General features: G+C 47.8%; 1 protein-coding gene across 11 annotated transcripts in view; it reads right to left on the minus strand.

Moving 5' to 3' along the window:
- ST3GAL3 (ST3 beta-galactoside alpha-2,3-sialyltransferase 3) overlaps nt 1–15,628 on the minus strand; it is a 214,608-nt gene that overhangs the window by 27,352 nt on the left and 171,628 nt on the right. The window contains exon 1 of one of the 11 annotated variants that reach the window (XM_025288925.3): nt 686–732. The exons of the other annotated variants lie outside the window; for them this stretch is intronic. Coding sequence (XP_025144710.1) covers nt 686–717 — 32 coding nt within the window. The 5' untranslated portion in view covers nt 718–732. Of the gene's footprint in view, nt 1–685; nt 733–15,628 lie in introns of those variants that run through there. 11 annotated transcript variants of the gene reach the window in all.

Below are 15,628 nucleotides of genomic sequence, written 5' to 3' on the forward strand. Positions count from 1 at the left end.
GAGGAAGGAGGCTCCACGGTGAGAGGGCAAAGCAGGTGAACAGCCATCAGAGCTGGAGGTTTGACAGAAGGGAGGAATTGCAGTATCCTGCAGCTGAGAGGCAGGAGGGCTGAGGGGAGGCTTCAGAGGAGCAGACGCCTGAGCACTCTGCTGGCAGAGAGGAGGACAAAGGGAACACTAAGCTCCCAGGGAGGTGGGGGAGGGACATGGAGCTTACAGGGAGGGCAAATTTTGGTGTGGAGGGAAGATGGGAGGGAAAAGGGGAAGAGGGGGAAGCATGAAGTGATGCTGAGCTTGGGAGAGAAACCTGGGAACATTTTGGGAAGCCAGGGAGTGGGCAGGGCAGGGGGGAGGCTGGGAGGTAAGGATGGCATCAGAGGGGTGCAGAAGGAAGTGAGGGCAGAGTGAGAGGAACAAGAGAAACCAAGCTTTTCAGAGATGCTTGGACAACACAGCCCCACTAGAACCTAGCACCCTGATTTTGAGACCTTGAAAAGGCAGCCCTGGAGATGGCCAGCACCTGGTCACTTCCTGGGTGTGGACCTCTGCTCAGGGCCTTCCTGGCTGAGAATGAAGGTGTACAGGCCTAGGCCTCGGTGGCTGTCTCTGTAACAGCCTGAGTCACTCTACTGAGAAACTGAAGACTGGAGGAAGGGGCTCTCCTGGCCCAGAAGTTAGAACTCACCCCTCCCAGCGAACTTGAACCTCAGCATCCATTTCTCGCTCCCATCATCACTAACATCGTTACAATCACCAGGCCCGGGGGGAATCACAGCAGTCATCACTTGGAGGTCTAAGGTTATTGGAGATTTTGAAGCGAACTTGAAAGAGGCAGAAAAATTTCAGTGCTGCTCCCTCCCCATCCTTTGTTGCCAGGAAGAAGCTGTCAACACGTAACAGCACAGGAGGGCCATTCCTGCACACTGGCTTTCTTCTCAGCTCACTCCCCTTCTGAGTTCAAGAGTCAGTCATGTTTCTCATACCTGGTACACACGGTCTAAGTGAATCAATACATTTGATGTTTTACCAGAGGCCCTGAGGATTCTGGCCAGAGTCCATAAGGTCCCTGGGTAAGCCTGGGGCAAGCTCTTCTGTGTTAGGCTTGAGCTTATAAAAGTTTTGCAGTTTCTCAGTCAGGCATGGACAGGATTTTATCTGCTTCCTAGGATATTGGGTCTTATATGCTAGCAAAATCTCCTAAGATCTAGCCAAATGATCTCAATACATTATTTTCTTTGTCTTCTCCTTTCCCCCCATCTTTCCAGCTGATTAGGAAGTTCATTATGTTTAGTTCAGTTCAGTTCAGTCGCTCAGTCGTGTCCAACTCTTTGCAACCCCATGAATCACAACACGCCAGGCCTCCCTGTCCATTACCAACTCCCAGAGTTCACCCAAACTCACGTCCATAGAGTCGGTGATGCCATCCACCCATCTCATCCTCTGTTGTCCCCTTCTCCTCCTGCCCCCAATCCCTCAGGGTCTTTTCCAACGAGTCAACTCTTCAGATGAGGTGTCCAAAGTACTGGAGTTGCAGCTTCAGCATCATTCCTTCCAATGAACACCCAAGACTGGTCTCCTTTAGGATAGACTGGTTGGATCTCCTTGCAGTCCAAGGGACTCTCAAGAGTCTTCTCCAGCACCATAGTTCAAAAGCATCAATTCTTCGGTGCTCAGCTTTCCTCACAGGCCAACTCTCACATCCATACATGACCACTGGAAAAACCATAGCCTTGACTAGACGGACCTTTGTTGGCAAAGTAATGTCTCTGCTTTTGAATATGCTATCTAGGTTGGTCATAACTTTCCTTCCAAGGAGTAAGTGTCTTTTAGTTTCATGGCTGCAATCACCATCTGCAGTGATTTTGGAGCCCCCAAAAATAAAGTCTGATACTGTTTCCACTGTTTCCCCGTCTATTTCCCATGAAGTGATGGGACCAGATGCCATGATCTTAGTTTTCTGAATGTTGAGCTTTAAGCCAACTTTTTCATTCTCCTCTTTCACTTTTATCAAGAGGCTTTTCAGTTCCTCTTCACTTTCTGCCATAATGGTGGTGTTATCTGCATATCTGAGGTTATTGATATTTCTCCCGGCAATCTTGATTCCAGCTTGTGCTTCTTCCAGCCCAGCGTTTCTCATGATGTACTCTGCATAGAAGTTAAATAAGCAGGGTGACAATATACAGCCGTGACATACTCCTTTTCCTATTTGGAACCAGTCTGTTGTTCCATGTCCAGTTCTAACTGTTGCTTCGTGTCCTGCATATAGGTTTCTCAAGAGGCAGGTCAGGTGGTCTGGTATTCCCATCTCTTTCAGAATTTCCCACCGTTTATTGTGATCCACACAGTCAAAGGCTTTGGCATAGTCAATAAAGCAGAAATAGTGTATTCTGGAACTCTCTTGCTTTTTCCATGATCCAGTGGATGTTGGCAATTTGATCTCTGGTTCCTCTGCCTTTTCTAAAACCAGCTGGAACATTTGGAAGTTCACGGTTCATATATTGCTGAAGCCTGGCTTGGAGAATTTTGAGAATTACTTTACTAGCATGTGAGATGAGTGCAATGGTGTTCATTATGTTAATTGTTACTAAAAAAAAAAAGCCTATATTTTTGGTGTTGTTTGTAATATGTGTTAATTTTGGGGAAAAGATACAAATAGGCATGCACACACACACACACACACACACACGCACAAGTAAAAATACTCATAATCCTACAACACAGAGACAATTAACCTTGGGTATATTTCCATACTGATTTTCCTTTTCCCATATTATTTTTTAGATTGCTCAGTAGACTACTTTTTTTTCACCTTATAATATTATGAAAATATTGCTCTGTAAATTGAACAAAAACCATTCTGCTGGTAACCTAATAAAAAATGATGCCCCTAATAGAATTTACAGGGATACACAAATGAAAAGATATGTTGAAACCATTAGATTTTATATATCTTTTCTCTTAAGCTGATTTCCTTGTTCATAGTAATGTTTGTGTATATATCTATATGTTAATATCTACACATATAGATACATACACAAAATGCAGAGGGCAGATTCAGGATAATACCACCAGTATTATTACTAACACTATCATTACTAAAAGTGATTTAAAGTTTCTTTATAGTTCTCTTTGCTTAGGGTATATCCCACTAGAGAAGTACAGTTAAACTATTTTGCTTTTGCAAAATTATTTTGAAATAATCCTGCTGAGTTCACTTCATCAACAATACATAGTTAGGTTCATGTGTTTCTTTTTGTGTCTTAAAATTTGCTTATCCCTCATTTTAATTTAATTTTGTTTTATGATGACATAAAACTATAGAATTCCAGAATTAAATTCACAAAGCAAGATATATTCAGAGAAATCAAACTTTTATTTGTGTCTGACTCCTGTTACTTTATTCCCATTTAGTATTCATTTTTACTCGTTTTTTATTTTTCCTTCATTGTTTTTTTGATAAGCAAATACATATGTGTGTGAATTCCTATGCCCTTCTATATTCAGTAAACTGTAACACATACACTTTTACTTTTTTATTTTTTTCACTGATTTTCAATATACTCTGGTGATCAATGCACAGCAGTAGATACGAGTTATATACTTCATGATACCTCATTGTGGTTATGCATATATATTATTCAGTCAGTTCCCTGGGTTGTTTCTCGTTTTTCTTAGAGTAGGTACCACTAACAGTCCTAACAGTGAACAACCATGCATCCATCTTTTTTTTATTTGCCAGTGTATCTTTGAAATAGATTCCTGGAGTTGGGTTTGCTGGATCAAAGGGAAAATGCATATGTACAGTTTTGATCCATAGCCAAACTCCCCTTCACCAGGACATATGACAGTATCATTTCCCCCACAGCCTCCCCAACAGAGTATTCTGTTGAACATTTCAATTTTGCCAGTCTGACAAATAGTATCTCAGTGTGGTTTTAATTTGTATTCCTTTTACTATGCTTTGAATTGAACATCATCATATATGGAAGGGCCATTTGCAATTCCTTTTCTGTGAATTTTGTTCATATCTCTTGCCCATTTTCTCAAAGGGTTACTGGTCTTTTTCTTCTATTTGTCCCAGCTTTATTAAGATATAATTGACTATAAATGATATATAACACTGTGTAAGTTTAAGGTGTACAACATTGATTTCATACACATACATGGCAATATGATGACCACCACAGCATTAGCTAACAATCTTCTATCTCTCTCTTTTGAAGCTCTTGATATATTATATATATAAGCCATTTGAGATACAATTGCAAATAAATTTGAGTTTATTTATTTTTTCACTTGGCTTGTGGTGTTTTCTTGCCTTTTCCCTCCTTTTTATAATAGATTCTTTTAATGAAGTCAATTTATTAATCTTTTCCCTTATGACTTCTGGGTTTTGAGTTTTAGTTTAAAAGGCTTTCTTCATTCCCAGGTTATATTTCCCTCTTTATTAGAATTCCATTTATCTCTTCAGTCTCTCTTGCCAGGATGCTATACCCTCTTGTTCCATTGTCTTTTGTCTCATTCGTAAGGCAAAATCCAATCAAAGATTAATCAAATCGGACACTCTTACCCTTTATAAACTCAAAGTGCTGCTAGAACACACACACACACACACACACACAGACTTGTTCCCCTACAAGTTCATGGACTTGAGCCTTAGGCGAGCCCTCACACTCGCTCTGTGGCTATTGCAAATCTTCTTCACTCTCCATGAACTCTATCCTTTTTCAGCCTTAGCTAAGCAGACATCTCTTCTTTTCTCTCACTTCAGAGACAAAATCAAGCTTATCAGATAGGAACTCCTTGCACTTCTTACTTTCTTACCTTACCTCAGATCCATTATAGCTGGTCTCTCCATCACACCATGCAGCCCACTCTTGTCTGTTTCCCGCTAAGCATACAGTAAGCTCAGGTCTCTCCTATGTGAAAACTACCTCTAATGGCAGAAAGCGAAGGGAAACTAAAGAGCCTCTTGATGAGGGTGAAGGAAGAGAGGGAAAAAGCTGGCATCTGGTCCCATCACTTCATGGCAAATGAGGGGGTGGAGGGGAGTAGAAGCAATGACCTATCTTCTCTTGCGCTCCAAAATCACTGCAGATGGTTGACTGTAGCCACGAGATTAGAAGATTCTTGCTTCCTCAAAGGAAGGCTATGAAAAACCTAGTGTATTAAAAAGCAAAGACATCACTTTGCTGACAAAGGTCCGTATAGTCAAAGCTATGGTCTTTTCAGTAGTCATATATGGATGTGAGAGTTGGACTATAAAGAAAGCTGAGCACTGAAGAATTGTTGCTTTCAAATTGTGGTGCTAGAGGAGACTCTTGAGAGTTCCTTGGACAGCAAGGAGATCAAACCAGTCAATCCTAAGGGAACTCAACCCTGAATATTCACTGGAAGGACTGATGCTGAAGCTGAAGCTCCAGTACTTTGGTCATCAGATGCGAAGAGCCAACTCATTGGAAAAGACCCTGATGCTGGGAAAGACTGAAGGCAGAAGGAGAAGAGGGCAACAGAGGATGAGATGGTTGGATGGCATCACAGATTCAATAGACATGAACTTGGGCAAACTTCAGGAGATGGTGAGGGACAGGGAGGCCTGGCGTGCTGCAGTCCAGGGGGTCACAAAGAGTCAGACACAACTTAGTGACTGAACAACGACAACAACAAATTAACTCAAACTCTCCTGACTATGCGCCCACGCTACCAATCTCTCTCCATCCTTTCCTGGCAAAACTTCGAGAAAGAGAGGTGGATATTCTGTCTCAGCTTCCTCATCTCCTATTCACTCCTTGATCTACTGTTATCTGGATTTTATTCCTCTGAAACTAGTTGTGTTCTATCAACCTTGTGCTATTTGTAGCTCCCTGAACATGCTGTTCTTCATGGATTTACACATGCAGTCTCTGCCTGAAATGTAGCCCCCTCACCATTCTCTGTATTACCTCATCCCCTTCCCTCTCTATTTGCCTGGAAAATCTCTTCTCAATCTTCAGGTTCAGAGGCTGCTCTCCCTGGACAGCCTTCCTCACTCCCCCAGGCAGACCTGTACTCTTCCACTAGGATTTCCACTGTGCTTTGTTCAGCCCCCAGGAGGTGGCTCAGTGCCTGCGGAGGCCTGGAAACTGAGCCGGGGGCCATAAAGAACAGGAAATGGGGTGGGGTGATGGTAAAGGTGGTGTATGCGCGCGCGCGCGCGCGTGTGTGTGTGTGTGTGTGTGTGTGTGTGTGTGTGTGTTAATTGTGCAGGCGGTCTGGGCAGAGCCCCATGCTACACCTGGAGGAGAGTTCCGGGGCTTCTGTCCAGAGACCAGTGCCAGTCTGGGGGCCCAGCCAGGGTGGAGGTGGCCCTTGAGATACAAAATAACTGGCCAGACTAGCAGGGTTGTGGGATGCCTGACCTGCTTGCCCTAGCCTAGGGGGTAGTGGGGCAGGGTGGGGCAGGCTCCAGCAGACAGGCCCCAGCCCGCCAGCTCTACCAGCTCTGAGAACCCCAGCACGCGAAGCAGCCTTGAGATCAGGTTTCAGGAGGGTGTGTGTGAGTGCGTGAGAAGGAACAGGGGAATGAGGAGGCGGAAGCTGCACTGGGATCTGTCTTTTCTTCTTGGACAGTAGACCATAGTAGAGTGGAGACTTGGGACTCTAGGAGGGCACATGCTAAGGGTGGGTCTGACCCCCTGTGCCTCTCATAGCGAGGCTGGAACCCCAGGACCCATGTGAGTGCCCTGCCCACCTACCTATAAACTGAGAGAGGACGATGAACTCAGCACATTGGTCAGTCAGGCAGCCAGGATGGGCAACCCAGGAGCCCCCTACCCGCAACACACACAAAGGACTCTCCCAGCTCATTTAATGCCCAGAAGTGTGGCAAAGGTGCAGTGTAGAAAGTGAATGTCCCCAATCCTGGTTCACCCACCTAAACCATTTCCTAAGGCCTGGAACATCAAGCCTGTGCCCAGAGACCAGCAGGGAAGTTAACTGGGTCTCACTAACAAGGAGGGAAGTGGTTCTTTATGGGCACCAGCAGACCCAGAGCAGGGTCTTCCTCCTAGTCCCTACCAACCCAGCAGAGAAAGCTGCCTCCAGATGTGGGCTTGCTGGATTAAGGCAACACACAGCTTTGGCCCTCCATCTGTGCCTACGGGGTTGGGTGACCAGCCTTCTGGCCATTTCTCACAGTAAGGATGAAGAGCCCAAGCAGCCTGGGAGACAAAAGGAAGGCAGAGCCCAGGAGTGGGTCCTGACACCAGGGGCCAGCACAGCAATCTGCCAGACTCAGCCATAGGCCAAAAGAGTGAGACTGTCATCCAACGAGGTAAAAGCCAAACCCCAGAGATCCTCCTTTCTAGAACCTGCTCTGGGGAGCGAAGGAGTGGGCAAAGCAGAGGGACACACATTCTCTAGAATCTACCCCATCTCATTTGGGATCTCGCTGTGGCAGCCCCACCATAAATGGCCCTGAACTGTCAGACTCTGATATATGTCCAAGCAAGCCAGATGAGCACTTTGCCAATAATTTGTCCAGCTTCCATTCAGCTGTCACTCCTCCTGCTAACCTACCTGAATGGGTCCAGGAGAAGAGTAGGAGTTAGAGGAGAAAGTGTCATGAATCTGCAAGACAGGTGGATCTATGTCCTGAAAGAAGAGGCAGGGAAGACAAACAGCAGGTACCAACCAACCAAACACGAGCACGAAGCGGCAGCCTCCAACCCTACGCAGGATGAGCTGCAGCTGAAGCAGGCAGCCCCGTCCAATGGCTGCTTGCCTGCTTGGTGGCAAGTCCTGTGCTCAGCGCTGGCTGGGGACCTACGGTAAACTAGCTTTGGTCCTTCCCCTCAGGAGCTAATGGTAGACACAGGCAAACAAATAACCATAAGAAAATCAGTCTGCACATTCTGTGTTTTGGAATAGGGAAGGGTGGGGCTTCCCTGGTGGCTCAGACGGTAAAGAATCCACCTGTAGTGCAAAGAGACTTGGCTTCCATCCCTGGTTCAGGAAAATCCCCTGGAGAAGGGAATGATTACCCACTCCATTATTATTGCCTAAAGAATTCCATGGACAGAGCAGCCTGGCAGGCTACAGTACATGGGGTCACAAAAAAGTCAGACATGAGTGAGTGATTAAACAACAACATAAAAGCCTCAGACCAACTTAGGGTTTAGAAAAATCTTGAAGGAGATGCTGAGCCTGGAAAGACAAGTATATGTGAGCTCGTGGAGCATGATGGGGAAAGTGTTGATTTGAGGAGAAGGGGAGTGCAGACAAAGGCTCAGGAGGGAAGAGAACCAGAAGCGACCCTCCGTTCAAGGCCAAGAGAGAGACTGCTGAGGCCGCCAGAGCGCAGCAGCATCCCCCAAGGGCAGGGGAGCTTCAGCCTGGCCCCCACCCAGTGACCTGCCCTCTAGTCCCACCCAGGCAGGCGCAGCATGGGAAAGGATGAGTGGGCAAGTGTGTTCTGGATACAAGGCAGCTGAGGAGCAGGCTCTGCTCAGAGGGAAAAGGCCAGGACAGGGCGTGCGTCAGCACTGCAGGGGTTGGCCTGATGCCCCGAGGTGGTGTCAGGACCAATTTCAAGCTGGATCATCACTGGTAACTTTGGGCACTCATTTCATGCTCTTTCTTGTTGGCACCTTGCAGTGGATATCTGTGTTCCTTCCTCCTTCTTCTGTAAAGTACCCACTTCTTATTCCATATGGTCCTTGTTGAGCTGACTCCCCACTGCTGCTTAGGTGGGCACGTGGAATAGACTGACCACTCAAGATACTTCACCTCTTGGAACCACAGTAATTGACTTGACAATGGGCACTTGACCCAAGTAGGATGAATCAAATTCTTCTCTGGGCTTTAATATTTGGACACTAAGGGATATAAGAGTCTCTCTCTTCTCTCTTTTCCTCTGAGGTAGTGAGCTGTAAAGGCTGCATTAGCCTAGAACAGGGCTTGTGCAAATCATGGCCCAAAGGCCAGCTGCCTGTTTGTATAAATAAAATTTTATTAAAACACAGCCACAGGGCTTCCCTGGTGGCTCAGTGGTAAAGAATCTGCCTGCTAATTCAAGAGACCGGGGTTCGATCCCTGTGTTGGGAAGATCCCCTGGAGAAGGGAAGGGCAATCCACTCCAGTGTTCTTCCCTAGAGAATTCCATGGACAGAGGAGCCTGGTGGGCTACAAGTCCATGGGGTTGCAGAGTAGGACACGACTGAGTGACTAACATTTTCACTTTCACAGGGCTTCTCTGGTGGTTCAGTTGTAAAGAATCTGCCTGCCAATGCGGGAGACCCAGGTTTCATCCGTGGTCGGGGAAGATAATACACATGCCTCAGAGCAACTAAGCCCACGCGCCACAACTACTGAGTCTGTGCTCTAGAGACTATGAGCCAAAATACTAAAACCCATGTGCCTAGAGCCCGTGCTCCACAACATGAGAAGCCAAAGCCACAGTGATGAGAAGCCTGCACACCACAAATAGAGAGTAGCTCCTGTTTGATGCAACTAGAGAAAAGCCCCTGCAGGAACAAACACCCAGCACAACCAAAAAAAAAAACAAACAAAAAAAACCCGACACAGCCACACTCATTCATTTGCCTAATAACGTCTATGGTTGCTTTAATGCTGTGTCAGCAGAGTTGAGTAGCTGTGGCAGAGAGTACATAGCCTGCAAAGCTGAAAATACTTACTATCTGCACCTTGAAGAAAGAAAAAATGTGTCACCTGTGGGCCTAGAGCTGCTAGAACCATCTTTTGTGGTTACACAGAGGAACCGTCTGCAGAACAGTCAAGCCCAGGGAAAGTGGAGCCAAGATATGAGAGTCCTAATCCAGGTGGGCCTGAAGATACTTCAGCTCTGAACATCCCAGTTATATAAATGAATCAATTTCCTTTTTGCTTGAATTAGTTTGATATAGGTTTCTACCAACTACAACAGCTGCTGCTGCTTGAGGATAAAGTTTAAGCTTTTTAGTCTGGTTTACAAAGCCCCAGACTGTGATCTGAGTTCCTTATGCTAAGCTCCCTGCTTCAGATACTCCCTCTCCTTTCCTCCTTCTCCCTAAGCTTTAGCCATGTCCAACAACTTAAAGATTCTAGAACCTGCCAGGCTCTTTAACACCTCCATGCCTTGCCACCTGCTGCGCCCTCTGCCTGGAATTCTCTTCCCCTTCAATTGGATCTCTGCTCCTTCTTCAGCCCGACTCCAGTGTCTTTGCCTCTGCACAGACTGGGTCTTCCCTGAGCCACATGGGGCTGAAGGAGCCTCTCCAGGTCCCCACTGTTCTCTGTGCACCCTCCTGGCACTGACTGCATACTAACATGCCTGTTCCCTCCCCAGCACACGGCCAGGACGCAGCAGGTGCTCAGTAAATGACCACTGGCTGGAAGAGGGAAAAGAATTTGGGGTGACCGGCTCCAGAGTGTGGGCCCCCATGGGCCAGTACAGGCCGAGTTTGCTCACCTGTGGAGCTCTGAGGGCGGCTTTGTGCAGCTCCTCATGGGCACTTTGACCCCCCCTGCTCCAAAGTGATGTCCAGGCTTCCAGTGACGTCCCTACTGTTTCCTAGAAAACCCCTCCTGCTCGGAAATGCTGCCAGCTGCTGCCCCTCCTTCTGTTTAGGGACTCTGACGACATCTGTATCCAGACAGGCTGGAGCCACATGCATGATGTGTGTGACAGGCAGGGAGGCCTGTGCTGAAGGAGGCCCTCAACGGGGCAGTGCCTGGACTGCTGTTGACAGGGCTCCGTGACTCTGCTGACAGACTGTACCCAGCACAGACCAAGGAGCAAGGGAAGGGGCCCGGCATCCTGGTAAGGAGAGGGAAGCATGGGGAGGTGAGGAGAGGACCACGAGAGGGGAAGCACAAGAGGCAAGAGCACCTCCCCCAGTCAGAGCTTGGATGATGGCCAGACTGTCTACAGGGGCCACATAACCCAGAGCCCAAGGACACAGTCCCAGCCCCAGTGACCGCCCTCCAGTTCTCCAATACTTGCTAAGCCCCAGCTTATCCCAGGTACCATGCTAGTCCTTGGGAATATGACAATACAGCTCAGAGTCCTGGCTTCATGGGTGATGGATGAAGCCGCAGATATACACACAGAGGCAATAGTGAAGCGTGTGACAGACGACAACAGTAATAACAGCAGTTTACAGTCACTGAGCTCTTGCAATATTCTAGACACTGTCTCAAGTGCTGTATCTTATCATCCCATTTCCTCCTTCCTCCTCACAAGAGCCTCATGGATGGACACAATGTCATCCATACTTTATCATACGGCCTTTGGGATACACGAAAGTCACTGGACCCCTGGGGAAGTGCACTGTCGGGGATGGAGAGAGGATGGAAGCAGACCACGGCGGGTGGTGCAGGCAGAGAAGTGAGAGCGTTTCAGAGCGAGAAGGCCATTTCTACAGAAACATGGTAGTGGAGGAGAGAACAGAAACGGACTGGGAGCTGGCGAGTAAAACAGGCGGGGGAAGAAGAACTGAGCCTGCTTGTACTGGGGGAAGGAGCCAGCAAAGAAGACGGGGGATGGGGTACGGGAGACACAGGGGCAGCAGCGGAGAGGCCCCGGGAGGCGAGGGGACCAGATCAGAGTAGGAGGGAAGGGACCCAGAGCGCCAACTGACTTTTCCCTGGGAAACGGGGGAGCAGGTGAGGGTGGCTTCTCTGCTAGGTGTGCTGGGAGCTGGGGGAGCCTCGTTTCTCTGGGGAATCTCTGAGGTTAGGGGTTATGGATGTGAAGGTGTGAGCTGCGGTAACTGAAGAGGTTTGAAGCCGTCACCGTAAGTCAACCAGGGATGGGATTACTGAGCAGTGCTGAATACTGGGAGAGTCTGGAGACCTCTCTCTCCACCAGGATGCCACCGTGGGACTGATACATTGTATTCATGTGTCTCTGTTAACAGTTCAGCAACCAGGAAGCAGAAGCAGAAAAAGTGGCTGGATCAGTTTCAAGTTTGGACCCTGCTGTGCGAGGTAAGCTAGAGGCACACAGGAGTGTGACAGACGTGGTGGGGATGTCAGTGGTGGACAGGACCGTGGTGGAAGGGTCGAGAACTCAAAGATGTGGTGGGGATGTCAGTGGTGGACAGGACCGTGGTGGAAGGGTCGAGAACTCAAAGATGTGGTGGGGATGTCAGTGGTGGACAGGACCGTGGTGGAAGGGTCGAGAACTCAAAGATGTGGTGGGGATGTCAGTGGTGGACAGGACCGTGGTGGAAGGGTAGAGAACTCAAAGATGTGGTGCGGATATAAGTGATGGATAGGACTGTGGTGGAAGGGTGGAATTTCTGGCTTTGATGTGGAGAAAGGAGAGGCCAGGCAGAGGCAGTTGATCAAGCAAAACTTAGGAGTCATTCTTTGCTTTTTTTAGTCCCATTTGCCCAGATCATCACATTCTCCCAAGAGAAATACCTATTTTATAAACAATCCTCTATCTTGCCAATTGGACGGCGTCATTCTTGACTCATTTATTTTTCCTATCTATCTCTTATCTGTTCATCAGTAAATCCTGTTCACCCACTAATCTCTGTGTCCACTGCTACCACCCAAATCACCCAAATCATCACCCTATGACCAGCGGTCAGTGACCGGCTTCTACCCTGGACCCTCCATTCCATTCCTAGACTAGCCAGAAGGATACTCCTAAATCATCAACCACATAAGGACATTCCTCTGCCTAAAACCTTCCCACTGCCTCTGATCAAAACCAAACCACAGACAATGACGAATCTCCCTCATCTGCCTCTCATTTCATTTCAGGTCCTCCTCCCGACTGACCCCGAAACAGTACATATTGGCCTTCCATCCAGTCCTTGAATACAACAAACGTCTTCCTGCCTCTGGACCTTTCTGGAACCCCTGTGGACTGTCCCAAGGCTGGCTCTTCATTTTTATTCGGATCTCTGTTCAAATGTCACCTCTTCAGAGGGGTCTTCTCCAATCCCTCTGTTAAGGGTGGGTTTCCTCCTCCTGTCTCTATCACTCACCTTTGTTGTATTTTCTTCATCAACATTCAGTACCATTTAAAATTATCTTGTTCACTTGCTTATTTTTTCATGTTTGTGTGTGTGTGCTTGCTTAGTTATTCACTTGTGTCAGACTCTGCGACCCCATGGACTGTAGCCTGACAGGCTCCTAGGTCCATGGGATTTTCCAGGGCAGAATACTGGAGTGGGTTGCCATTTCCTTCTCCAGGGGATCTTCCCAGCCCGGGGACCAAACCTGCATTTTCTGCATTGGCAGGCAGATTCTTTACCCCTGAGTGACCAAGGAAGCCCCATTTAGTAACTTAGAACAAGATAAATACTGTGGGGGAAAAAGGTATGGCAAGGTTTATGGAGCAGTTGAGTGCTGAACAGGATGGTCAGGGTTCACTTCATGAGAAAGGTGAAATGTGAACACAGACTGGGAGGAGGTAAGGGAGTAAGGCAGATGAATATCTGGAGGGGAATATTCCAAGAGGGGCAACATCTCCAGTAAAGCCCCAAGGCAGCAAGGAGTATGGCTGTTGTACAGTGAGCAGAGGGAGGGTAGTGAGCGGTGAAAATAGAGGAAATGGCGGGGGGCGGGGGGATCATGGATGGCCCTGGAGGTTGTAAGGACCTCACCTTTTACTCTGATTGAGACAGGAAGACACTGCACGTGAGGAGAGGGTGATCTTCACGGCTGAGTGGACGCTGCTTCCGGGTTATCAAGGGGAAAGGAGGAAGAAGTGGAGCAGGTGCCGGTGGTTTTATAGATCTGGTGGGAGGCAGATCTCTGATCTCACTTCATAAATACTTATTCAGCATCTACCTGCTATGCTAGGCGCAATTTTAGGTACTGGGGGATATGGCACTGAACAAAATAGGCAGATCTCTAGTTACACAGAGCTTGCATTCTCCAACTGTAATGAACTGGTACACATAAGAGAGGTCTCCCCAGGTGGTACAGCGGTAAAGGATCTGCCTGTTAATCCAGGAGACACGAGTTTGAGCCCTGGGTCAGGGAGATCTCCTGGAGGAGGAAATGGCAACCCACTCCAGTATTCTTGCCTGGAGAATGTCATGGACAGAGGAGCCTTGTGGGCTACAGTCCATAGGGTCACAAAGAGTTGGACACAACTGAAGCGACTAAACAACAAGTTACTAAATAATTTACTTAAAAGTTATTTATTGTTGGTGTTTCCCCATAAGACTATAAGCTTCATCAAGGTAAGCTCTTGAGATGAGGAGATTACCTTGGATCTTACAGGAGGGCCCTTAATCCATTCACAAGTGTCCTTAGAAGAGAAAGGCACAGGGAGATTTTACCACAAACAGGAAAAAAGGCAATATGACCTCAGGGACAGAGTCTGAAGTGATGTGGCCACAAGCCAAGGAACACCAGCAGCCGCTAGAAGAGGGAAGAGGCAAGGTAGGGACTGCCTCCCAGAGCATCCGGAGGGAGTGCAGCCCTGCTCACAGCTTGGCCTCAGCCCAAAGATGCTGATGCTGGACTTCTGGCTTCCAGAGCCATGAGAGAATAATGTGTCACATCAACAACAGGAAACAAATACAGGTATGCTATTTTCTGAGCCCCAAAGGAAAATGGAACAGAAGAAGTGTTCAGCCGTTTTTTTTTTTCCTCCCTCTGCTCAGAAATGAGACAACATAGCATAGAATGAGCAGCAGCTGTGCTCTCAGATGAGCCCCTCTACTTTCAGAGAAGGGGGCTGAGGAAGGCAGCCTGGATGAGGGCACAAGGGCGTCACTGTCGACCACCACCTGCTCTGCCTCCCACCACTGCTGACAGTCCCTGGAAGCACCGCGAGGAAGTCTGGAAGATGCGACTGTTTCAGGAGGGTCCAAGTTCCAAACATCCGGATGCCTATGTCCAGCTGGTGGCTGCTGAGTCTCCATTTTACTCTCAGAATCTCTACCCTGAGTTCGAGTCTTATATCCAACTGCTTCTGGAACATCTTGTCCAAAATACTCCACCGGCACCTATGTTCCATGTATTTTTAAAGAGGAGTCTATTATCTTCCCCTAACCCTAGTTCTCTCTCTTTTTCTCTTTTTTCAATGAATAGCACCTAAGTCACAGGCTGAGGGGCAACCTCTCCTGCTGTTCACTGCCTCTAGAGCCTGGGCACGATCTAACTGCTTCTCTCTGTAGGGAAGTGTGAGGGACATGCCAACCTCAGCCAGGGAAGTCTGAAGCCCTTGAACCCATGTGGCTGGATTTCATCACACTTCTCTTCACTGCTCCAGGGTGGGCAATACATTAATGTAGACTGTTGTTGGGATTCCCTTGCCTAGCTGGGGCTCTTGTCCTATATGGAATACTCTCACTACCTCCTTTGGTCCAGGGGGTCCAGCATTATTCTTGACTTTGGAGACCTTAGGAGGCTTTAGGAGCAGAATTCTTTCTCCCCAGACATCAGATCAATTGCCAAATGGAAGGGGTCAAGCTGATAGATGGAAACCCCGCCTATCATAGTCCTGTTGTCAAGATACACAGGGAGATTGTCCTACAGTAAGAATTTCGGGCCCTGTGCAAACACTGATGCTGCTACTCTTGGTACTTCTGCCATTTCTCACCTCTACATGGGTGTCCTGGCCCCTGCAAACCCAAGAGGTCCTACATCTGAACTCATGGCAGGTTAAGAAGCACTC

The sequence above is a fragment of the Bubalus bubalis genome, chromosome 6 (genome assembly GCF_019923935.1).
Source record: "Bubalus bubalis isolate 160015118507 breed Murrah chromosome 6, NDDB_SH_1, whole genome shotgun sequence".
Taxonomy (NCBI): Eukaryota; Metazoa; Chordata; class Mammalia; order Artiodactyla; family Bovidae; genus Bubalus; species Bubalus bubalis.